The sequence below is a fragment of the Ricinus communis genome, chromosome 9 (assembly GCF_019578655.1).
Source record: "Ricinus communis isolate WT05 ecotype wild-type chromosome 9, ASM1957865v1, whole genome shotgun sequence".
Lineage (NCBI taxonomy): Eukaryota > Viridiplantae > Streptophyta > Magnoliopsida > Malpighiales > Euphorbiaceae > Ricinus > Ricinus communis.
The window spans coordinates 1,858,911-1,883,252 of NC_063264.1; the positions used below are offsets into that span (position 1 = coordinate 1,858,911).

Here is a 24,342-nt window from a genome sequence, read left to right on the forward strand (position 1 = left end):
TTATCCACTTGTATTTGTTTTGTTTGCTTACATTGGAGATATAGAGATTATTTTTGAGGTTCTATTTAAGAGTTTGAGCTTTTAGGTAATATAATTAAGCTTAGAGTTTGATCATAGTTATTCTCATATTACCCATTAAATATTTCAGCATAAAATAAAGTGAATTATGTTTCAGGTTCAAGCAGTTTTAGTAAATTTCCTAAAAAAGAATACAAAAAAAAAGATATTGAGATGTATATCACTATATCCTTACAAAAAGATATTGACCTCAAAGATTAGCTAATGTAATATATATATATATATTTATAAATATGGAACTTGACATGACAAAGCTTCTGTTCTGGCCATCAAAATCAAACTCATGAGAAGACAAAACAGGATCTCTCTTGCCCCATCCTTAAATTGGATAGCATATTTTCTTCTTTTTTATTTTTCTTTTTGGACTCATTATGGTTATGGATAATGAATGACACTGAAAAATATCAACTAGCATGCAGCCATTGCTTCCCTGTTTCTCTTTTCTAGTTCCTCTCTTTTCTCAATTAAAAGACGAAGAAGAAGAAGAAGGAAAACCAAAGCCAAAAACTGACTAGTCACTGGAAAAGTGCATTGCAGCCCATTCAGACAAGGAATGGGGCTTACTGCCTGGCGTGTAAGAAGTAACAACTGCTCTCACTATTTATACGTACGGTGTGTTCTCCAATTTCATCACATTTAGACACGTGTTGATAAAAGCCTTATCCACATAAGATAAATCATACCAAGTGCTGGCTAGCTAAGCTAGAGCTCTTTGTATACGAATCCCTAAATGTATTTTGTATTATAATTGTTAGGGCTCACAGATATCCTCTCTTATTATGTATATGTTACAGTGCTTTTGAAGCACATGTCCTTTGGAGTCTACTCCTGCATGGCTTCCCCCAAAGGGTTTGGTTTTTCATGCATATATTATTTCTTTTTCTTTGGAATTATTTACGTCCACACAAGATTTTTTTTCTTTCCCTTCCCTTTTTAAAAGAAGAGACTGAGAGAGTGGGTTCCCCTTCTATGTTTCTGTCCAATGCCCAGTTGCCCACTTTAGTTACGCAGGATGTGATGATCAGATGATCAAAATCTCTCCCTGGCAACCACCAGGCTTAATGTCAAACGTTGAGTTTTCCCGTGTGAGACCTTTATGGAAAGATTTTTTTTTTTTCATTTGATACACTAATATACTAATTATATTTACTGTTTATTGTAAGAGTACAAATCTTTAGTTTATAATTAAATCTAAATACAAAAAGTAAACAAGTTTGTTTTAGTCATTAGGCAGCTGACAGTTGATATTATCAATTAACATATGTTTATGTAAGTTTAAATAATTTTCATGAGATTTTATAGATTTAGAAACTAACTTTTCGTTTTAAACTTAGTTTTCTCAATGGATCAAACACTAGAAAATGTACAATTATGCACATCAAACATGGCCTTAATTAGTCGTCTATCCTCACATTTTATTGGTATCCTTAATTATGTCCTGAACATATGATCGATTACAGCTGGTTGGGTCTTTTAAATCTGTGTTTTAGCATTCTGGAACTCTTTAGATATACATTAGTACTTAAAGAAAAAGAAAATTACATAGGAAGATCATATTTTTATTCAAACTAGAAAATAATTACTAGAAATGTTAGGATGATTCCGGAAAGAACAAATTCAAAAATTAACCTTTAATAAAAAGGAAGGTATGTTCTTGGAATTATAACAATTAATAAACTTGGGACATAGTTACACATGAAGTGTAACACAAAAAATAAAGTCAAATGTTTGGGAAAACATAAAAGCAAGGAATGAAATTTTTCTTAAGCTTATTGCGAATGTGTAGCTTGGGGCCAAATCTCTATGTCGTTAAGCCGTCCACGTGTCATGCAAATGTGTGATCTAGGAGGTCCAAATCACAGGAAACTAAAATATAAAGAACAACCATTAACACCAGCAAAGCTATATGTACAATCACTCTCATTTAGAACCAACCATTTATGATTCAACAAGGGCAAAGATTACCCCATTGGTTTGGAGACATGTCCTGCTTCAGCCATGCAAATTCCTCATCATTTTCCAAACACTTCCCCCCTTATACTATATTATTGGTGGTCCACCAATTTTCTTTTTTTCTTTTAGTAAAAGAAACCTCTCAAAATGACAATTATTTTGTTAGAAATGTAAAGTGTCTCATTAGTATATCAAAATTGTCAAATTGGTCTCTTTGTGAGACAAGGGAAGGATATACAGTTGGCAAAACCTTACATTTATTTTATCAGATTGAAAAATGTAGAAGAAAAAAGAAGTATAAAATTGAAGGCTGAGATTTGGCTAAAAAATAAGATTAAGGTCGTGTGGTATCTTTTTGTCCGTAGGATGAGAGTTTGTGCAAGCAGTGGTCCAGAAACTAGCTGTCCTGTAACCCTTAGGAATTATGATGATAAAATCTTCTCCTCCCTTTTTGGGGAATGGGCAGGCAGTATCACCTAGCTGTCCTCTAACCCATCTAAACTGTCCTAACCTTTTCTATTTCGGGTAAATTTTAGATTATTGACCATATATACTTAGATATCCAACTACAAAAAAAGCCAATGAAAGAAAGAAGAAAGCCGCACTTTGCTTCTTCAAGCCAAAGTTTTGTATATTTTATTTACTGTATTTGCGATAATAAAATATTATTTTAAAAAAATTTTAAATAATTACATATTCAAGATTTAAATTCAAAATTTTAATTATGTTAAATTAAGAAATATTCTTATTATCCATCTACACACTTTGACGAGGCTCGGATATTTCCCGGCAATAATAACTAATAAGTATAATAACTCACTAATTGCATGAATAGTTGTAATACTGTTTATATAATATGTTATTGCGGCAATCATTTTCTTAAAGTTCCTTTTGTTTTACATACATATAAACGTACAAAACAGTTCTTCTTTAGTGTGTGTGGTAACCAATTTAAAGTGAACCGCTAGAATTCCTTTTGTAAAACCTAGTCCTCTTGTATTATGAATATTCAATTATAAGGTTATCTGGGCCAAATAATTAAAGTGGAGTGTTAGAATTTTAGAATCCTAAATCTTCTGGTGCAGAAACTCAATTAGATGACCAAAATTACTAGAGGAGATGAGGAAATTAAATCTCAAAGTGGGCACTGAATTTACTAGCCCAAGAGCATATTTTATAGCCTTTACCAGCTGTTAGATTCAATTTGATATGGTGCAATGTGGGTATTTTTGGAGAGTGAGAGATGATGAGGGCCACACTGATCAGGCCTTCCATGCAAATTGGATAGTCTTGCCCACTTGCTCATAAAGACATCGCATCACCATGGTGTTGTTGGTAACCTAAGCCAAATGGTTTTGGCTTTCACGTGACCCTTTTCCTTTTTACCCCCCCCAAAAAAGTAAAAAATCTTTGCATCTCTTCCATCATCATCATCATCATCATCATCAACATCGATCAATTGTGACACTACTTACTTAGTGAACCAACTTACTTCATGCCAAATGCAAACACCATACTTTTATTTCATTCCCATATATTAGAATCACAACAACAGCAATATTCCATTCTGATAAACTAATTGTTATTATTATAAAATAGCAAGACTGACAGGCAATCGACTTTCAGCACTGTTGTTAACATGAGATATGTTAAAAAAAACAAGTCACACGAAAGAAGCTGAATTTTCATTCCCACAAATGAAACTGTGACAATTTACATTGACTGTGACACCCAAAGTTCATAAACTACGTAGCTCACTAAAACAAAACAAACCCTTTTAACATTATTAGCTATTTCGCCTATATATCCCTAATACCACACACAAACAGCTCTGGCATATGTAATTAATCAAACCCATATCCCAAAATCAGAAAACCAACTAAATTTTAGAAACGATTTTGAATCCAACTACTATAATACAGCACAAAACGCAAACACACAAATATACGACATAACACACCGAGAAACAGCCAGCATTACTACATGTCTCTGACTTCAAACATGTTGCGATTTTTAACGACAATATCGTACATGTGCATGGACTTGAACTTGCTGAAATCCTTAGGAAGAGAGATGAGATGAACTGTGGATCTTTTGTGGAATTGGAGAAGGTCAGGGTCATCATAGTACCTTTCCCAACCAAGTGAATACAGCTTATGTTCAAGAACAGAATAAGAAGTTATGATTTCGTTACTAGGAGTATGGACAAGTACTTTCCGGCGAGCAGTAGAGCCTTGCCTGCTTCCATCAAGAGATTCAGCTCCTGGGTTCTCCACAAGCCGGACGACACCGTTCTTGAAAACCCAGACACCAGACATTTTGATGAGCAAAGGTTGTTAGAGCAAAGAACAGAAGAGTGGATAAAGATATGGTTTTGTAATAGCAGAGTGTGTGTGTGTATATATATGTCTGTGTGTGTAGTAAGTTGTTAATAAGCTTGAAGATGGGAGTTTGAGTTTGGTCATGGGATGGTAGGGTATTTATATAGGGAGAAGAGTCGTGTAGGATGATGGATATATGGAGATGTTTGGGTGTGGCCATAGCTCTGGTGGGACCCAACTGGGAAAAGGGTCTAAAGATGAAAAAAAAGATTAATTGATTACATATATGGATAATATTGTAATAACTAGTTGAATATTTATACAAGAAAATCATATGTTATTGCATAATCTACACAAAAAAAAAAAAAAAAAGTATTTAAGTAGTATTCATACGCTTACCATTTCAGGAAATAAAGAAGGAGGGTGAAAAATAGAAAATGAGAGAGCAAGGTTAGGGTTGCTTGGGAACACATGTTCCATCTTTCTAATGTGGGCATAATCGGATTGGGGAGAATCCTTTTGTTTTCTTTTAATTAACCTTCCTCCCCCACACTATGGGAATCTTTGTTTTGTTTTGAATAAGAAAGGGAGAAAACAAAAAATAATTTCGAATACGGCTTCTACATATATATTCTAGAGAAGGCTACAGGAAAACTACATGTGCGACAAGTTATAGATTGTGCTCATATACACTTGTCTTGACACTGAATTATACATAGTCAATTCGTTAGACATTTTTCTTTATAATCCGAGGGAAAAAGATTATACATACGAAGTGGGTCTAGCTATCAGAAAAAGGAAAAGAAAAGAAAAGAAAAGAAAAAAACTTTTTACAATATGAACATCAAGATTTGTCTACATGCATTATATATTCCTACTCTAGAACATCAATGATCCTTAAGAGAAAAAGAAACTGATGGTTATTAATGATATAGATCGAGTGATGTAATTCTGAAATGCTAGCTGTTTGGTCTAGGTTTGAGAGGGGAGGAATATACATATAAATATATAGTGGAAAATGTTCTTGGAACACTACTTTATTTTATTTTTTTGTTGTTTTTAACTTATTAACTTTGAAGGGTGATTTCATAGTCCTGGTGATCTTGAAATATATCACTCATATATGTGGATGAATATGTTATTTATATATGTATATGAATATATAATGGAGTTTGAATGGTCGTATATGGAATAAAAGTTCCATAAGTGGAAAGGATGATGCTGATGGGAAATGCACAGTTGGTGAAGGGAGGGGGGGCGGGGTGCGAGTGAGTGAGTGGAGAATGGTTTTGTGGTGGGGAAAGAGAGACCAAGAACCGTGAAGAGGGTGTGGGGATGGGACCAAAAAAATTAAAAGGAAAAAGAAAAAATTGGAAGGATTCTCTCAATTTCTTGTTTGTTGGAAATTGAGAGTTTTCTTTTCGAAGTAGGGCGCCTACCCTAATTAACAAAGTCCTCCTCTCTTGCCTAACTGTGTTGACTATAAACTTATATAAAACTATATGTTTGTGTCTTAATTTTAACACCAATGTAATTCCATATAAAAGAAAATAGTATATAAATTGATAAAATTAAGTTTTAAATCCAGGTAATTCGTTACAATGGGTTATAATTCCCCTTATATCACCATTGATGTAGTTTCTTTTAATTCTTTCAAAAGAAATTAGTTACATTTGGGAAAAGTATTGAAGAACGTAATCCCACATCAGAAAAAAGTAGCCATTGAAAATTTTCAAAGCATCTAAAGAAATTCAACATAATATTCAAATAGAATGGATCTATACTTTCGGCGATCGATTGGGCATGTGCGTAAAATGATCTCTTATAGTATAAAAGTACGTATGTATATTAATTGAGTCACGAAAATTAAAATTTGCTTGCTTGAAGCTTTATTATAGTTTCCATGGTTATGAGAAAGTTATATTATATAGGGAGACATGAAAAATAAAATATTTTATAAAAAAAATCTTGCGATTTTACCGTTTTATACATTTTAGCAATGTGGTTTTCTTTTAAATAAAGAGAGGTACTTTTAAAAAGTTTCGATTTATAAAGATTCAATTATTATTATATATATTTTAATAGTTTGAATTGTTAAACTTTAAACTCATATTATCAAATATGATAAATATAATAATGATCACTTGTTAGAGTAGAAACAAATAAATTTTTATTAATGAATACTTTTTAACGATAAAATAATTTTTTTAATCACGATTTTAACCATTTACTTCTATTTATCGAGAAAAAAAATCTACATATTAAAAATTGAAATCACATAATACTTTGTTATACTTATCTTAATATTTTAACGAATTAATTATTTCAATCTAACTACCATTACGAAGTTAACGGATATTTGTTTACAAGCATATGTAGAATTGATTGTAAAAAAAGTTTCTACACCTTTTTTATTTTCAGATCTTTTATTCTAAATTAATGTATAGAGGAAGCTGTTGGTGCAATTACCAATATACTTATACATGTCTACATAAGTAAAAGCAGAAAAATAGGCAATGTCGATGGAGGAGGAGCAAACCAAGAAGCAGCAAACTTGAAATTCTGTAAAAGGAGAGTGTAAAGGTTCTTGGCTCCCAATTTAACCCAACCGAATAAAAAGTTGGATGGATTTAGTGTAAGCCTTTAGGGCACATTCTTCCTTTGCCCAGCACTCTTAGCTAGGTCTCAAACTTTGCCCTAATCTTTGCAACCCACATGGTCCTCCTCTCGAAGGAGACCTCACCTAATCCAACCCAACATTATTACTTGTAAATCACCATAATATCTTTATTTTCTTTTCTGTTTATTCTCCTCTCTACCTCAATCTTTTTCATTGCCATGGACCAGCTGCTTACTTCTGTTTTTTCTTTTTCTCAAGCCGTTACTTTTTACCTGCTGTACTCGAAAGGTGATCTTAAATTTCCATGGAGAATGACCTCCACCACCACTGGTTCTAACATTTTGTCCTATATACTCGTTTTTATTATTAATGGCATGCCAGTTTCTTCTAAAGTTGTGTGAATTAATTTTCCTAAATGGACCCAAAATAAAAGGAATTGTTTTGTTTTAAATTGATTCCAAGTTGAAGAAAGGATTGAATATTAGTTACTCTATAATCTGATAAATAATTGATTAATGGGACGAGAATAAAGATAAAATCTCATTCTACATATCAATACCGATAGTAAGGAAATTCACAGTAAGATGACAATCTATCGACTTTAGAAATCGTAAGAGTTCAAGTTCCTATATTTCTAAAGTAGGCTCGCTAAATAAAATAAAAAGAATTCTCACTTCATCTCATATCAATAGATCTTCTCAATTGGATAATCTCCTATATAAATAATACATACTTTAGTTAACAAGACTTAGTTCTAATTATTTTGATATGAAGCAAAGATATTCATAGAGTAATTCGTTCTATTTAGATATTCACGATCAAGAGGTATTGAATTCTCTTTCGGATAGGTTTGAAAATAAGAAAGAAAATTGAAAGGTCAATAAACATCTATTATTGTATCTATTTTATTTTAGAAATATTCGGTGTTAAAGTTACTGAATAAGTAAGTCACTAGTCCCTAAACGAACGAAGAATTCCTTCCAATACATGACCACCATCTATAATCCAATCACACAAGCTAAATGCTTTGAACTACTTTACACACTCTTCTCTAACCAGGGCTCCAACTATTGAGGTATAATTTTAGGCACCCCTCTTTCTATATGTTTTCTCTATTTTCATGTAAATAGCTATCTTTTTTATTCCTTTATTCTACTTTTTTTTTATATAAATAATGGACCGACTTAATCATTACAGAAAGTCTTTAATCTCTCCATTATGAAAACACCTATTTAATTTCTTCAGATATTATCACTGACCAAAAAATCACATTAATTTCATAGCTATCACGAGTATCAATATTTGCTTCCAAAAGCACAAAATTACATGCAAATTTGGAAATATTTTTTGAACAAAACAAAAATTCTCGACATATTCTAACTATATCTAATAATACAAATGAAGGGTATATACATAATTAAGATTGCAAGAAAATGACATTTTAATTACATGACATGTCATCATTAAGATGATAACAAGTATCTTTGCCCTCTCTGCAATAACATTAAGTTGGATGAACAGAAAGCCACTGCTACTCCTGTTAAGATCACACCAGGAAGCTTCTATATAGTCTTACATAAACAAATCAAATCGGATTAGTTACGTAAGGAATAATATGAATTCGGAATTCTTGGCAGTTGATGTAGATATCTATAAATGCAGTTTTTATTAAAAAAAAAAATAAAAATGAGATGGCAAAAAGAGGAACATTTTCCACCTCATAGTTAATGTCCACCTGGGATAGCGATGATTCTCTATATCCCACCAATCTTCTTTGAGGTTAGTCGACATGCCACATCAGTTTTCTAATTTATTATTAATTTCTAAATAATTATTTCTGTTCTTCATATATAACCTTTCTTTTGTGTGTGTGTGTAGACCCTAATCCCAAAGAAACCAAACTATCACATCGTATATGTAATATATGCTTTGCCTTTAATCCTTAAAAATCAAAGCTTTCAATTATTCTGGGCTCCACCTTTCGTTCATTGCTACATGCCCATGTGATTGAATGTCCCTTATATCAACACCAAAATTAAACTTCTAAATCTAAGTAATTCATTCTATAAATATAAATATAAATATAATGTTAACCTTGTCTTTCTTCCAAGGAAAAAGAAAAGGAAAGAAGAAAAGAAAAGCAATGCATGCTTTCCATCCTATTCAGTAAAGCATATTGTCTTGTTTCCTCTTGGATGGCAAAATTCTAGTAACATGAAGCTAAAGCTTCATGTAATAATTCATCACTTTTTTTATATTCTATTTTTCTATCATTGGAAAGGAGAGTCATTTGATGTACGTGAATGTCAAAGACATTGTGAATAATTAGGTGTAAAACTAGTTGTGTGAATATTTTTGGATACCCATTTTAATTATGTATAATAGTACGAAGATGAATTATAAAAATAATTTATCAGCTTGATTTATCGATTTACAATAGCAATATTCTTGTAGGGATTCTCTACTGTTCTCATTTATAATATTTATCTTTCTTTGGGTTCTTGTGGAAGGTAGGGAACAGCCTGCCCAAAAACAAAAGAATTATTCTTAATTCTAATTAAGGACAACAAAAGAAAAATTCATGTTTTAGATATGGGGTGCTGCTGATTAAAGTAGATCAGACTTCAATAAGGAAAAAATGAAATGGGATAAATGGTTACTCTACATATTGTGTATGTCAAAATACGGTAAAATATTCTCTTTATATTTTTCTTTGTTTTTACAAATTAATTATAAAAAAAAAATTGATTTATTATTCATTTGTAAAGTCGATATATGACTTAATATAACTAAGTGGAGGGTACTTTCCGCAATTATAAATTATTCACCGATGCGATTCATGATCGTTAAGAGTCGATTCTTTTATATATATTTTATAATATTTAATATTTATTTATCTTTTATATTAAAATATACTTATTAATAAAATATCTATTCTTCTTAAAAAAAAGAGTTACAAACTTAAATTAGCCAAGTAGCATCTTCTACTCTAAAATTAAAAGTACATCACATGTAAGAAGATGTTTGTATTTATGACTAATTGTATAGTATATTAGTAAATAAGATTGCTTAATATATGCTTTCAAATTAAACAGAAGCATTTCATACGCATTATCAATAAAACTTTAATCCCGATATAAATAAACATTTTTCAATTTAATATTTTTCTTTCATCAATTTATTCTTACACATTTTTTATATATAATGGCAAAACTATGAGTAATTTTTATGAAATTAAAGTTTTAACTATTAACATGTTAAGTATTTTACTTTGTAGGGCTAATTAAAAATACATATATAATAATAGCAATGTTTTTGTCTTAATTTTTCAAAAATCAACAAATGACCTATCCACATCACTATATATGTGTTATGCATCTAATAATGCACCAATTATATTTAATAATTATTTAGAAAAAAATGAATAAGAAGATGCTTACCTAATTATTATTTTCTAATAGGTGATTTTTTAATTTTTAGGAAAAGAAAAATGTAATGGGTTGTTAAGCAAATGCTGTGGTAGGAATAGATTAGAGAGAGATTCACTTAATCACGTTGTTTATAGACTAAACCTAGTAAAATAAGTGTATAAATCTATTAATTTCAAATGCTAAAAATATCTTGTTCCTTTATATGAAGAGGCAACTGGATACCACTAGGGCCAAAGAGGCCAATGTGCATACTTAATTATGATAATTCCCTACAAATCAAGGCAATAATAATAATAATAGTAAATTCTTTGTTAAAGTGGGTGTTTAGATAATTATCAAACTTAATCACAAAATGAGTATCTGAAAGCTAAATTAATTACCCTATGGACCCTTATGTTCTTGTAATATGAACTTATTCTCAGCCAATATAGGTTTAAAATATTAGAAGAGAAACCAATTTGGTACGCTAAAAGTTGTAAGGAATGAAATTTTAATTAATTATTATTATTTTTTTAATTATAACAACTTTTTCTTTTTGTAATGGTACACTTATGCAGAAATGAATGGGGACTTTTTATTCTAGATCAATTGGGTATGTAGGGAATAAAATTAAAGCTAAGCTAATTGAGAATGATTTGCTTATATATACCATTAAGTTTATATGCCTAACTTTGATATTAAAGAAGAAAAAAGAGAGAGATGGAATGAGGCTATCTACACTGATACAGAGAATAAAGTAGTAAACATTTGGAATGTAGGATCAAATTCCCTTCTTATATATATATAACAACAAATTAGCAGAGGAGGCTTATTTCCTGTTCATATTCCATGATTCCTTGAAAATGACTTTGATTTTATTTTAATTAATTAATTATATGTTAATTTATGCTAAAGTTAAAGATTAGAATTCGTTAATCATAAATGTAATGTAATTAGGCATTTTTATACATGCGAATCATTACATCATACATCAAATGCAAAATGCTAATTAATTAACTTAACTTACCCATGGTTTGCTTTTGAAGCTTCTTCGTCCACTTCCTCTTGTATTCTCTTCCTTTACTATTAAACTCTTTTTTTTTCTCTTTTGGGGGTATCGAATGAAATGGTTGAATTTGGATGATTTCGTATACGGAACTAAGGAAATCGTATCTCCAAATACAAACTCATATTTTTACGGTTTTAAAGTTCCCAATTTCTAATTGACACGAACCTATTTTATTCTTTTAAGACAAAAATATATATATATTATAAAATAATTTTGTCAAATTTAATTAGTTAGAATCCATAATTTTTTATATGCAAATCTTAACTGAAATGCATGCGATAACAAATACTGTATTATTTTTAAGCTTATAATTCCCCTATCTTTAATTTATCTTCATTCTCCCTTTACAAATTTTAATTAGGCACCATGAGAGTTGCTAGGCCCAATCTTTCTTTGAACAAAATGGGCTTCTTTGTCCCATTGAAATAAAAAGTATCTCCAAGATCCAATATTGGAATAATTCTTTCTTGACTTTTTTGTCCATCTCAACAAACAATTCGAAATGTCTAGACTTTTTTAGAACAAGTCTTTGTCAAATGACAATGATTCAAAGTATTTTTACAGGATTTCCAATCCTAGCAGGAAAGAATGGAAATGGATACTCAATTGAAAGTCGTAGAGTTTTGTAAAGAAGTGATTAAATGATGAGATAGCCCAAGCAGCGCATCTGGTGTAGTGGTATCATAGTACCCTCCCACGGTACTGACCGGGGTTCGATTCCCCGGATGCGCATTTCTAGTGACCTCCATCTATTAAAGCTGTACGCTTGCTGTAAGTCTTTTTTCCTCATAGATCTTTACTACAATCATATTTCTTTACTTTTTTATTTTTGGTTTAAAAAGATCCAAATTCATATGGAAAAGGTGAGAATATCAACTGCCATTCCTTATTCACTCACATAATAGTGACTGAGGTTTGTAATACAATTACATAGTTTCTTCTCTCTTGTAGTAGAGGCTGCATTCTCTCCTCAGTTCAACCAACTAGTATATCTCTCAAATTAAAAGCCAACAGGCACAATTAACATGAAACACAATTCTAATGCATGTCTAGCGCTTCAGCTGATGTGCTATTGACGATAAACAGTTCAAGCTTCACATCTACATATGTAGGACTAAAATATAATTGCAGTAAGCACAACCAACGAAAAAACTCAAAAACCAAGAACTCACTTGGACAGTTCAAAAGAGACTATCAAACATACAGCATCGCATATAAAAAGTAAAGAAAGACTTCAAATCCCCTAGCATACTTGAAATGGAGTATATTCTACCATTAATGCATTCTGGTAAGCATATGAAATTTAAGATCCAGTTGCAGGAATCACAACCTTCAGGGGTGCCATAAAACTGAAACATCATATCCTGTCATCATCTGATGTTTTCACTTTTCAGTAGCCTCAAGGCACATACATCACATTCCTCCTGCTACATAGCATCATGAGACTCTTTAGTTTTTAAACCAATACATTTTAGTAACATAACAGCTTCCTCACTCTCATCTAGTCTAGAACACTATGTTACTTTATAATGTCAACTTTGTCTTCTTTTATGTTCTAACACAAAGCCATAAAACATCCTGATACTATCATTCTCTCAATCTTATATCAAAACGGTAATTGTGAATGTCAAAACCTTTAATCTACAAAAGATTATTTAAGAAGATAAGCAACATGGAAACTTGAGTTCCAATTTCAAACCATTCAGAGAGATCCAACCAGACTGCATACAAGTGGCGCAAAATAGCTGAACCAGTCCCAACCCATGAATAAAGATCGTGCTATCTTGAGTAAATAATAACAATAGCACTGGTAGCAACCAAATAATGTAAAATACATGATAAAAAGGGGAGCAAATTATGAGCTTAAAGAAGCTGCAACCATGCTAATGATGCAAATGTAAATGTTTACAAACAACCATATTATCGCACATATCTCTGAATTAAAGAATCACAGACAAATAGATAACCAATCATCTCCTACCTATGATAATTAAAAAAAAAAATGATGCACTTGAGAACTTGAGAGACAAAACAGAGATATCAAATTACTATTAAAACCAGGGACAACTCGAGGCAAAGCATGGCTGATGCACTTGTCAATTTGCGATCCATTCAATTGTTTATCAATTAAGCAAACAACTAGAACAATTGAACCACAACAACAATCAAACAAGTACATGAAAGCACATTTGATTAAATTCCCATAAAAATCATACAAAACCTCATATTACTTAAAAGTTAAATATAAGACACTTACACATTAACTAGCATGTCTCTACAAACCAACAACAACACATCCCCAAAGGACCCTCTAAACCCCCGCCCCCCAAAGGACCTTCTCTCTCTCTCTCTCAAAGTTCATCTTCCATTCTCAGATATTCACCGATATCAGCCTGATGATGAACAACAATTCCATTAGGATCCAATTTCCTGCATTCCTGAGTCGACCTTGCAGCAGATCCAAACCCTAAAGGCACATCAGACATAGAAAACACAACCACCCCATCATTTTTTGAAATAGTATCAGTAATCCTTCCCAACCCACCTTTCAAAACATGATTCCCATACAAAAACGACATTTCTGATGTGGGTTTTAGCCAAACTTTATGTTTAGCATTAGCAGCCAATAAATTCAATGCTTGAATTGTTAAATGAAAGCTACCCCCATGTGTGAATTTGCCTATGCAAGTACCAAGTGAAGCTAAATTCTTGCGGCTTATATTTGTTGCTCGCTTCACTAAAGATTCACTCACATAGTATACCCGGTTTTTGTGGAGCCTGAAGCAGTACCGACCTGGGCTCGAGTCAGGTCCTTCGTGAGACGGGTTATCGACTATGTTCTTTAGATTACTGCCAGTGAAAGCATAGAGCTTTTTGAAAACAGCATTCATTTCAGCCTCGTCTAAAGTTCTCATCTTTTTGCTTGTTTGTGACGATTAGAGAAGAAATCAATGCCACTTTCGTAAGCTTTTGCCCTTGTTTAGGGTTTTAGAGAGACGCTGAATTTAATATAAAACCCTAGTTTGAAAGAAGGAAGGAACTTTGACCCTTTAGGCTGGAATGAGCTTGGAGTCTAAGCCCGCAGGCCTGAATAACTCGTCTCAGGCTTTTTCTTTTCTTTTTGGGGAAAGCCCTATATATTTAACTATGGCATTCAGGCAAATGCAAATGCAAACGCAAATCTATTTATATAAATTATTTTTTTTCAATAGATAGATTTTAGATTTTATAAAGGCTAAAATCGCCAAGATTACATGAAGATGGTGAGAGTATACTGCACTATTTTTATTAAACCATCACAATAGATAAACTTTTAAATGGATTTATATGCCATATAAAATTGAACAAAAAAAATAAACACATACTTCTCTTAAAAGAATGAAACAATCAATCTATTATATTAGTTTTAAATAATTGAGTTTGTTTTATTACATATTAAATTATTAATATAATTTCAATTATTTATTTTAAATTTAAAGTATATTTCAACTATATATAGTATGTTAATTATATAAATTATTAGGTTTTAGTCCAATGGTGAGATATTTAATGGTACTGTTTGTTTGATGTGAAAGAAATAATCAAATTATATATTATATATAAAATAAAAGAAAATTAAATTCTCAAATAGTAAATTAATAATAAATTTTATTATTTTTAACATAGATATAATATAATTTATTTTGAATAACATATGGATTTTGAAACTAGTAATCCATGAGGTAAACAATAAATGGAATATGGTATAGTAATCTCCAGCAAGACATTTGCAATTTGGACAATCTTTCTTCGTGCACATGTATAAATTTTCCTAGTCTTTCATGTTCAGTCTTAATGACTTTCACTGCACTTATGGGACTATTGAATTGGTGAGCTTATACTTAGATCCACTGCTCAACTATGGCGGATTCGTTACAGTTACTGGATCGAGGGAGATTATCAGTCCCCATTTCCTTGTGCTTGTTTGCCAATGTGTGCTTGTTAATTGCCTTTGATTATAGCCATGCCACATGCCACATTATCATTCAAACAAATTGAGGAAATTTCATAACTTGGTTTAGACACACATATATGTGCTTGCTCAGATTATCTGAATGTGTTATTAAACATTTCAACAATCTTAAGATCTTACCAAAGAGGGTGTTGCCATCATCATTTTCAAGTCCTGGAATTTCACAAAATGGCTGCAACAGAGAATTAGATATTTGCAAGCTTGTTCACAAATAGAACTCGAAAGAATGATTGCTTGGTGGCACAAGTTCAGTGATAAATAAGGTCGTTGCTTATGGGCTCCGGCCGCTGCGTCAATCGGCACAAGCTCATATTCAAGGGCAAAACAACACATGCGCTGCGGCAGTGGACTGTGAATCTATAAATCTTGATTAACATGCCTATTAGTTAAGGAAAAGCTAGTCCTAAAATCAATACATATAAAAAGAGAAAGTGTCTGCTTAATTGGACTTGAGACCTTCCTGGTATAGTTTAACAAGCAACAAGCATCTTGTATGATGTATCTATCTTCTTGATATGTCTTTCTCTGCTCAGATTCATGCTACTTTGTCGGCATTTACAGATGTTCTGACTCCAGAAAGGTGAGATATTACAAAAATGTTATGTAAAATGCATAATTAATATTAATTTGGCATTTTTCACTGAGAAGAGTTAAGTTGCAAAATTGGCTGATTCTGTCTAGGGATTATCAGACGTAAACTGAGGCCAAAATCATCATCAAGACATCAGCAATGAAACAGCTTGGATGACCCTGCCTATGTACAGCAATGAGACAGCTTGGATGACCCTGTCTACGTACATAAATAAGTCTGGTTAATACATACTAGCATTTTATATGTTTTCTTGTACGGTTGCAGTCTCAATTATATTGTATATTACTTCACAATACTACAAGGTTTCCTGTCATTGCTTGGATTTTTAAACTTAATCATATTAATGTTGATTGTGAATGCTAACAAAATCTGTTTCACCTATAATCTTCTCACTTCTAGCAAGAAAACAAGCCTATTGAAACCATGAACAGAATCTCAATTGGCAATCAATATGGCTTGTGATTGTGACCCAAAAATCAGAATGGAGTGACATATGAGGATGGAGAAAGATAACTGATAAAGAGATTTCAGTTGATGCGATGGAAAGATGAGTTAAATATTATTCTAGTTAATATAAACAGAACATACAGCCCCGTAAAGCCATAGCAGTTGAATTCTTCACAACTCAAAAGTGATCACTTTGGAATATACAGTTATTGCATAAGCCATAAGACACACACAAAAAAAGGTATTAAAATACATATGTACATATGTATATATATTAAACATAAAAGTTTGCAGCTTTTAGATCAATTAAGCATGAGATCATATGTAGATTCATCCAAAGAGTTTAAAAAAAATCCATATTCTGAAAAGTCAAGACTCAAACATTATTATAAACCAGAAATTAGCTTTCAGTAAAGATAAGTACAGATACACCTAAGAAAATAAAAAGAAATCAAAAATCAAATCCACCGGCATCATCAAAACCTGCAGCATCAGACACCATATCTCCAATCAAAAGCCCACCGATTGCTCCTCCTAGCAATCCAGCTCCCAATCCCAACCCAAACTTGCTCTTCTTTGGTTGTTGTTGCTGTACTGGCGGTGGGTACCCATATCCTGGTTGTGCTGGTGGGTATCCATAACCTGGTGGCGGTGGTGGATAGCCATAACCTGGAGGAGGAGGTGGAGGGTATCCAGCATATGATGGTGGAGGTGGATAAGCATAACCTGCAGCCATTGGGGGTGGTGGATATGGGCCACCAGGTCCCCCATAAGGTGCTGCTACAGCTGCACTAGGACCAACTGCAGGAGCAACAACAGGATATGCAGTGATAGGTTGGTCTACCTTGTCACTTGCTTTCTCAGATCCTGAAGCGACAATTTTATCACTAAACTTAAAAGAAAAACTCAACTCACCTTTCGATTTTCCTGATGGTTTCCTGACCTGATAATTAACAAACTGCATAGAATTCCCATCCCCATTTATTGAATCCAGTAACTCTTTGATAGGAACGTGGACTTCACCGACATCCTTGTCACCTAAGGCACGCTCACAGCGCAACTTGATATCAAGATTCAAACGGTTCTGCTGCGCTGGAGTCTCAATGATTATAAACTTGGCAGGAAAGTTCCATGTGGGATTGATACCACCATCATGGTCTACGGGCGTCTTAGTCTTCTGCTTTGGTTGCTGTGAATCGCCTGAGATTGAAAGTACAGCATAGACATCCATTTTAGAGAAGAGATTGACATCTTTTAAGTCCTTAGCAGAGATAAGTTTGATCTCTAGAGTCCTTTGCTCCATTTTAGGACAGGGCTGTAGAAAGGGAGGAGGAGAGAATATGGTGGGTTTGATTAAGACTAGAGACCTGGAGAGATTATCAAGTTGGGTGTTGATTACATCTTAAGAGAGCAAATACACCTAAAACTGACGTCAACGACCATGAGCTGTGACTTTTGGTACAGAGAGGTAATCATGGTTAAATAAATAGGTTGTAGTTATCAAATTCTTAACTATGGTTGATAGAGTCAAGACTAAGAAAATAATAGGAAACCCCCAGATTGATAATCAACTAAAACTTGGACCAAGTTTATAATGGCAATGGAGATTCTTGTATGTTGACCTTAGGCATCATATACATTATTTTTCTTGCGTTAAATCAAGGGGTGCCTCAATATTCATCTTCTTCATAATATAAAATTACAGAAAGATAAATAGAAGTTATACATAGGCAAAGTCATCAAGTCAGAACAAGATTAAACCTTTTTATATGTATTTCTGAACCTTTTATAAGCTATTTCATTTGAAAAATCTATCCATATACCGACTATCCGAATCTGCTCTATAATATGTTGTCGTAATTCTGTTGAAATAATAGGCTCCCTGTAGAAACTAGCATTCTGTCTCCACTGCGCAAAATATAACTCTTCCTATATGTAATTTCAGAAATGAAAGGAAGGTAACATGTTTGCTAAGTTTCTGTGTATGTAAACTACATATCCTATAACAATTTTGTGTACTATAGCATAGCTCATATCCTAAGAAAGTGATCAAGTCAGCAAGAATACTGTTGCACCTTATGAGAAGTTTAAAATTGCAGTAAGGACGTCTACAGTTTGAGCATTGCTTCTCTTTCTCATCTTGCAGATACCTGTCACTGCTCTTCCAGTAAGAGTGCGGGAGTCACGGAGGCAAAGGAACTGTATCATCATGGGTTGCATTGAATACCACTTGGATCATCACCAGTGGCCTCTTGGATGATACAGTTAACTGCCAATTGTTCTTCAATGTTACTTTTATCCCCGCTTAGCATAACATTTACATGCAGATTGCCCCTATGCTTGGCCTTTGTAAATTCTCCTCCATCCGCCAGTGGCTTCTTTAGAGATGGTTTTTTATGGATCCTGTTGAAGAAGCTGCTGCTGCTGCTGGCCAGGTGCTTCGGACACTAATTCAGTAGAATAATTAGTGCCCATATGTAATGTAAATCCTGGTACTGTGACAAAGGATTCTACCCCTTCATCAACATAATCATGTCATATAGCCCGAGTTGGATCTATTAGTGTTTTGATTTTAGTTACTCAAGAAATTTATTCTAAAAGTGAAACTTTTTGTATCCTAAGACAATGCAAAATCACAAAAAGAAATTTTATAATTATTATACTCTTAAAATTTAAATTATATTAATTTTGGGTTCCTTTACTTGAAATTTATTTTAATTATTGTAATTTATTTTTCTTTTTTCACAAAAAGAAGATTGTTAATCTAAGAGGTGAGCAATTCACCGTATAGTCAGTCTTTCTGTCGATAAATTAACTACTTGTGATATCACCATTAAATTCGCTCAATTTGATTTTTTAAAAGAAAACCATTTAGATCGAAGGTGAATAGATAATAATATATTAAAATTGCATTAAATTATTATATGAATACTCAAACTAATGCAAAGAGATAAAAACATAAAAGAAATAAATTTATTTTCGTCCCTTCAGTTTTTTCCTCAAATGGGAAGTGAAGATTGAATGGAAAATTTCACTATTTATTATTTTAAATTACAAACTTATCCTTATAAATGTATTTATATATTTTCAGAAAAAGAAACAAAAAAAATGTATTTTTGCTTTTTTTGAAAGAAAATCTTTCTTCTATACAACAATGAGGGAGACAAATAAAAGAGAAAAAAATAAAATATTTTTCAAGGCTAAACATTTCTTATTTTCCAAAACATGGGTTAAAACTAACAACTTTATGATACAAGTGCTTATTACTACAATTATTTCTGGTTTTATACTTTGTCTAAGTCTCACAATTGTCTGCTCAAAACAAATAAAAGAAAAAAGTCTTAGAATTGATATTTTCTTTTTAGTTATAAAACAACTGCCAAAAAGAAACAAACTAAAGTTTACAAATATATGCCAATTTCACTCTTACACAAATTCTCAACAAAAGAAAAGAAAAGGAAATGGAAAGGACAGTGAAATGGATCAATGATTTGACCCGGGAAGGGAATGATATTGTTCAGTCATGAAGACGATATAACTATCAAGCGAGCAACAGTAACACTCTTCTTTTTAGACATTCGTCTGTCTTCTGTAATGTAATAAGAAGATCCTAAATTAATTACCACCATCCAAAATCTCTCTATTTGTCTCCCTGGTATAAACGACGACAAGTCGCCGCTATATCTAATCAACTACAGCGTCAAAAAGAGAATCCTTTTAAGTTAACAAACATAAATTGTTCAATAAAGAGAAAAAAAATCAATGGCGGCCATAATTTCATAATCTAATCTCTCTCTCTCTCTCTCTCTATAAATATATTTCTATATCCTCACAAATTTGTTGTTTTTGGCGAAACCCTAATTTCATTTGTTTCGAGCTTTCTCAATCCAGTCAAATGATGGTCTAACTTGATTTTGCTTTGGATAAAAAAAAAAAAAAGTCCTAGATTGGGGATCAGGTTATAGGGGTTAGAACGGCGCAGTTTATCTGGCAAAAATGGGAGAGCCAGGTCAAATAAAACGAGCACTGATTGATACAACTGCTGGAGCAATCTCTGGTGCTATATCGCGTACCGTTACTTCTCCTCTTGATGTTATTAAGATCAGATTCCAGGTCTCTATCTTTCTTTAAATTATTTATTTATCTTTACCATTCAATTTAGTTTAGAAAAGGAAACATTTTTTGTTTCATTTTCTTTGTTTGTTTATTTTTTTCTTTTTCACTTCAATGGCACAGGTGCAACTGGAGCCCACATCATCATGGGCATTGGTTCGTGGAAATATGATTGGACAATCAAAGTACACTGGAATGTTACAAGCAGCTAAGGATATTTTTAGAGAGGAAGGTTTGCCGGTATAATTTATCATAATGCTCATTTCTTTTCTGGCCTAATGTTTTTGTCTTGGATTATCTGCTTCTGTTTACGATAACATACACAAAAACCATTCTGCATAGTTTGATATTTGATCCAAGAATGCTGCTGCTTTTAGGGTTTTTGGCGTGGCAATGTCCCAGCTTTACTCATGGTTATGCCATACACTGCCATACAGTTTACTGTGTTGCACAAGTTGAAAACTGTTGCTGCTGGTTCTTCAAAGTCAGGTATTGTGATGAACTCTGTAATATCCATATAAATTGTATGGGATACTTTTGCATGTGAAGAAAAAGATTTATAAAATGTTAGATTAGGTTGTTCCCTTTTCTTTGATTATTGACTTAATCAGTAATTGTAGAGGAAATACAATACATCAGCAGAAAAAAAAGTCTCACCTCTTTAATTGCTTAAGTTTTACTAGAGATATTTTCTGGTATGCCACAGTATTCCCTAATTCATGTTAGGAGTAACAAGCTGAATGTCTCTTTCACTTGTTTAGTAGAGATGCTCTACTGGTTCATTTAAAATGAGCTGTTGTACTTTCAAACCTGCATTTGCTACTTATACCATAGATTCTTTGATTTGATGCAGAGAATCACATTCAATTGAGTCCTTACCTCTCTTATATTAGTGGAGCATTAGCAGGGTGTGCAGCTACAGTTGGATCATACCCATTTGATCTTCTAAGAACCATTTTAGCTTCACAGGGTGAACCTAAGGTATAAAAACATGGATTTGTACCGTAATGTGCTCACTTGGTGTTTCAGATACCTACTCAATGTTTTTATAAGGTTTTCCATGAATTGCGTTTTGCAGAATCATTACTTCTTTGGCTTTTCTTTTAACTTTTGCACTTATCAAGTTAGTGTGGATGAATATATGATCTCTTTATTGCAACTCTTCGCATAGTCTGAGTACTCTTTATAAATCCTAATTGCAAAAATGTTTCACAGCATCATAGTAGCTGGGAATCATTGGAAAATTGAAATCTTGCTTTTAAAGTGAGCCACCAGACATCATATCCTTTTGAACGACCTTGGACCGTAACACTTTCTTCCTGGGAGCAATTATTCACAGATTGGATGTCTGCATTTCAGTTTTTGCCATTTCACACGTACATTTGCCTTCATTTATGCTTTTCTTTTCCAAGATTGCACTTTTCTGAACCTAGCTTTTAAGTTCTCTCCTATGTTTTGCTAATGATTTTCATCATTTAGGTCTATCCAACAATGAGATATGCGTTCATTGATATCATTAGAACTCGTGGCTTCAAAGGCTTATATGCTGGATTATCACCAACTCTTGTTGAGATTGTCCCATATGCTGGCCTTCAGTTTGGCACCTATGACACCTTTAAACGCTGGATGATGGTATCATTTATATACTGCTTTCAAGTCATATCTCTTCTCTAAGCATGCTTAATGTTGTTTACAATAAGGAATTCATAAGAATTTTAGAACTTCATGCTCTCAAGACATTGATTGTATAGGTTGAAACAGTGAATATAACATATTTAATTTGCTTATATGTTCATCTCTTTAATTTTTTCTTATTCACACGTCTTAAAAAGCTGGTTATTTACAAATTAGTAGAAATTGAGATATGTTCAGACAATTTTCTCTTTTCCTTTAAAAGACTGCTGTTCTAGAGTGTTTTCTGCAGACAGTCATTTTTAAAATGGCATAAGAGATGCTGTACCATACTCAAATATTTACATTGGCTAGTCATAAGTACTCAGACTTTGATTTTTGTCTAGCCAAGTAGTTAAGCATTGCAATGAAATACATTCCTCTGCCTGCGTGAACTTTTTGCTCCTAAGAGTCTTTTAAAAGAAAGATATGATGATGTTGCATTTTCCCATGCGTATGTTGGTGGCTGTTTCCTTCTACTTTCTGCTTATACATGCCGAGTTATATTGGACTGCCTTCTGTGCCCTTTGCTTATAATACCGAGTAATTTTGAACTGATACTTTGCTGTATCTATTCTAGGCCTGGAACTGTCGCAGGTCTTCTAGTACAAGCTCAACCTACATTGATAACAGTCCTTCAAGCTTTCAGCTTTTTGTTTGTGGATTAGCTGCTGGGACATGTGCCAAACTTGTCTGTCATCCTCTTGATGTGGTAAAGAAAAGGTTCCAGGTATATCTCTGAAATTCTTGAAGTACTATTAGCATGATTTTGCTGTAAATGTTACAGATTCTTGGTATGGTGGATGTTATGTTAGAAATCATTGGACTGTGTCAGATAGTGAGCTGAATGTCAATCTGGTAATAGTTTGGTATATGATGTGAATTAGCTGCAACATTTAGGAATTGGTACCTTCATCAGTGGGAAATTGGTAATGCTGAATAATTATTCTGGCAATTCTAAAATATGTTGATAGTTATTAACACAATTCGGCTGCGCAGACTAGACTGCTTCTTTGAACTGTTTCCAGATAGGTACAAGTATAGGTTTGGCTTGTGTCTCAGCTGAGAACCAAAATCAAAGAACCATTTGCTCAATAAAAGTTTTCCTTTGCTTTGATGCTAACTTCAATTACTAACTTATGAAGTTGGGGGGGAGGTTCATGGAGTCATCTCATGTCTTGATGCTAAATCAATTGGCCATCTCTTTTCAAGAAAGAATGGGCTATTGCTTTGCAAATTTGTGCTCAATTTCATATGTGGAAGTTCCAGCAAGGTCTCTTTGTTAGTTGAGGAAACCGAGAATTTCAATAAGTTTGGTCTAAGACATTCTGCAGCAAAACTTTTACTTTATTGACTTGTAACAAATCTCATCACTGAATAAGATCCTCTCTGTTGTTGTTTTTGGCTATTGCAGATTGAAGGACTGCAGAGGCATCCAAAGTATGGTGCTCGAGTTGAGCACCGGGCTTACAGGAATATGGCTGATGCCCTGCGACGAATCTTACAGGCAGAGGGCTGGGCAGGTCTTTACAAGGGAATTCTGCCGTCCACCATCAAGGCTGCACCAGCTGGTGCTGTAACATTTGTAGCTTATGAATTTACATCAGACTGGCTAGAGTCTATTTTAACTTGACCTTACAGTAAATTTTTGTTTTTTGGTTTGCCATTTGCTATTTGTATTGTTAATTTTTGGGGTCATTTCATTCTTTTTCTTGTAACCTTAGAAGGCCCACATAGAAGAATATGGGGATCACATGTATCTCCCTTGACTTAGTCAGTCAACCATTATATACGTTGTTAATTGTAGAGCAAGGCGATGAGAACAATATAGATTTAGAGCTCATTGGGAAAATTTTTTTATAGGTCTTTCTGAAATTGAAAATAAATTATATTTTTCTACAAATCCAATTCATTGAGATCCCTCTGATGGACACGCAATCCAAATGATTGTTTATATGTACCGCTAAAAGCAAAAATTTGGTGGAAATGGTTTGGTGAAGGATACCTACTTGGCTGGTCTCTCTAATCGGACGCCATGACTGGAAATTGTCTTTTA

General features: G+C 32.9%; 4 protein-coding genes, 1 long non-coding RNA gene and 1 other non-coding gene across 7 annotated transcripts; 3 read left to right on the forward strand and 3 right to left on the reverse strand.

The window, feature by feature from the left end:
• Positions 1-3,694: 3,694 nt before the first annotated feature.
• LOC8280156 (flowering-promoting factor 1-like protein 3) lies at positions 3,695-4,497 on the reverse strand. The gene has a single exon (XM_015717815.3). It carries the CDS (start codon positions 4,347-4,349, stop codon positions 4,011-4,013), a length of 339 nt encoding a protein of 112 aa, XP_015573301.1. The 5' UTR covers positions 4,350-4,497; the 3' UTR covers positions 3,695-4,010.
• Positions 4,498-12,112: 7,615 nt separating this feature from the next.
• Positions 12,113-12,183, forward strand: TRNAG-CCC. The gene has a single exon. It is a non-coding gene; the product is annotated as a tRNA-Gly (tRNA).
• A 1,433-nt stretch (positions 12,184-13,616) lies between these two features.
• LOC8262426 (60S ribosome subunit biogenesis protein NIP7 homolog) lies at positions 13,617-14,562 on the reverse strand. Its single transcript, XM_002516860.4, has one exon. It carries the CDS (start codon positions 14,364-14,366, stop codon positions 13,803-13,805), a length of 564 nt encoding a protein of 187 aa, XP_002516906.1. The 5' UTR covers positions 14,367-14,562; the 3' UTR covers positions 13,617-13,802.
• A 2,299-nt stretch (positions 14,563-16,861) lies between these two features.
• Positions 16,862-17,942, reverse strand: LOC8262425 (protein SRC2). The gene is made up of 2 exons (XM_025156962.2): positions 17,418-17,942; positions 16,862-17,303 (listed from the first exon to the last, which is right to left on the reverse strand). The coding sequence occupies exons 1-2, from the start codon at positions 17,803-17,805 to the stop codon at positions 16,954-16,956; spliced, it is 738 nt and encodes a 245-aa protein (XP_025012730.1). The 5' UTR covers positions 17,806-17,942; the 3' UTR covers positions 16,862-16,953.
• LOC112534519 lies at positions 17,834-19,179 on the forward strand. The gene is made up of 2 exons (XR_003078818.2): positions 17,834-17,970; positions 18,649-19,179. It is a non-coding gene; the product is annotated as an uncharacterized LOC112534519 (long non-coding RNA).
• Positions 19,180-19,912: 733 nt separating this feature from the next.
• Positions 19,913-24,194, forward strand: LOC8262424 (mitochondrial thiamine diphosphate carrier 2). Of its 2 annotated transcripts, XM_002516858.4 has the most exons (7): positions 19,918-20,615; positions 20,739-20,855; positions 20,993-21,104; positions 21,469-21,596; positions 22,095-22,247; positions 22,867-23,016; positions 23,701-24,194. In XM_002516858.4, the coding sequence occupies exons 1-7, from the start codon at positions 20,499-20,501 to the stop codon at positions 23,917-23,919; spliced, it is 996 nt and encodes a 331-aa protein (XP_002516904.2). In that variant the 5' UTR covers positions 19,918-20,498; the 3' UTR covers positions 23,920-24,194. The 2 variants fall into 2 exon arrangements, with proteins under 2 accessions (XP_048234917.1, XP_002516904.2); XM_048378960.1 differs by lacking the exon at positions 22,095-22,247 and having other exon boundaries at positions 19,913-20,615.
• The last annotated feature ends 148 nt before the right edge of the window (positions 24,195-24,342 follow it).

Excerpts from the sequence above, each read along its gene's own strand:
- LOC8280156 (XM_015717815.3), bottom strand. The coding sequence starts at position 4,349 with ATGTCTGGTGTCTGGGTTTTCAAGAACGGTGTCGTCCGGCTTGTGGAG.
- LOC8262425 (XM_025156962.2), bottom strand. The coding sequence starts at position 17,805 with ATGGAGCAAAGGACTCTAGAGATCAAACTTATCTCTGCTAAGGACTTA. Across the intron at positions 17,304-17,417 it reads ACCATCAGGAAAATCGAAAG|TTGGTCCTAGTGCAGCTGTA; the intron begins GTGAGTTGAGTT and ends TTGCTCCTGCAG.
- LOC8262424 (XM_002516858.4), top strand. The coding sequence starts at position 20,499 with ATGGGAGAGCCAGGTCAAATAAAACGAGCACTGATTGATACAACTGCT. Across the intron at positions 22,248-22,866 it reads CCTTTAAACGCTGGATGATG|GCCTGGAACTGTCGCAGGTC; the intron begins GTATCATTTATA and ends TATCTATTCTAG. Across the intron at positions 23,017-23,700 it reads TGGTAAAGAAAAGGTTCCAG|ATTGAAGGACTGCAGAGGCA; the intron begins GTATATCTCTGA and ends TGGCTATTGCAG.
- LOC8262426 (XM_002516860.4), bottom strand. The coding sequence starts at position 14,366 with ATGAGAACTTTAGACGAGGCTGAAATGAATGCTGTTTTCAAAAAGCTC.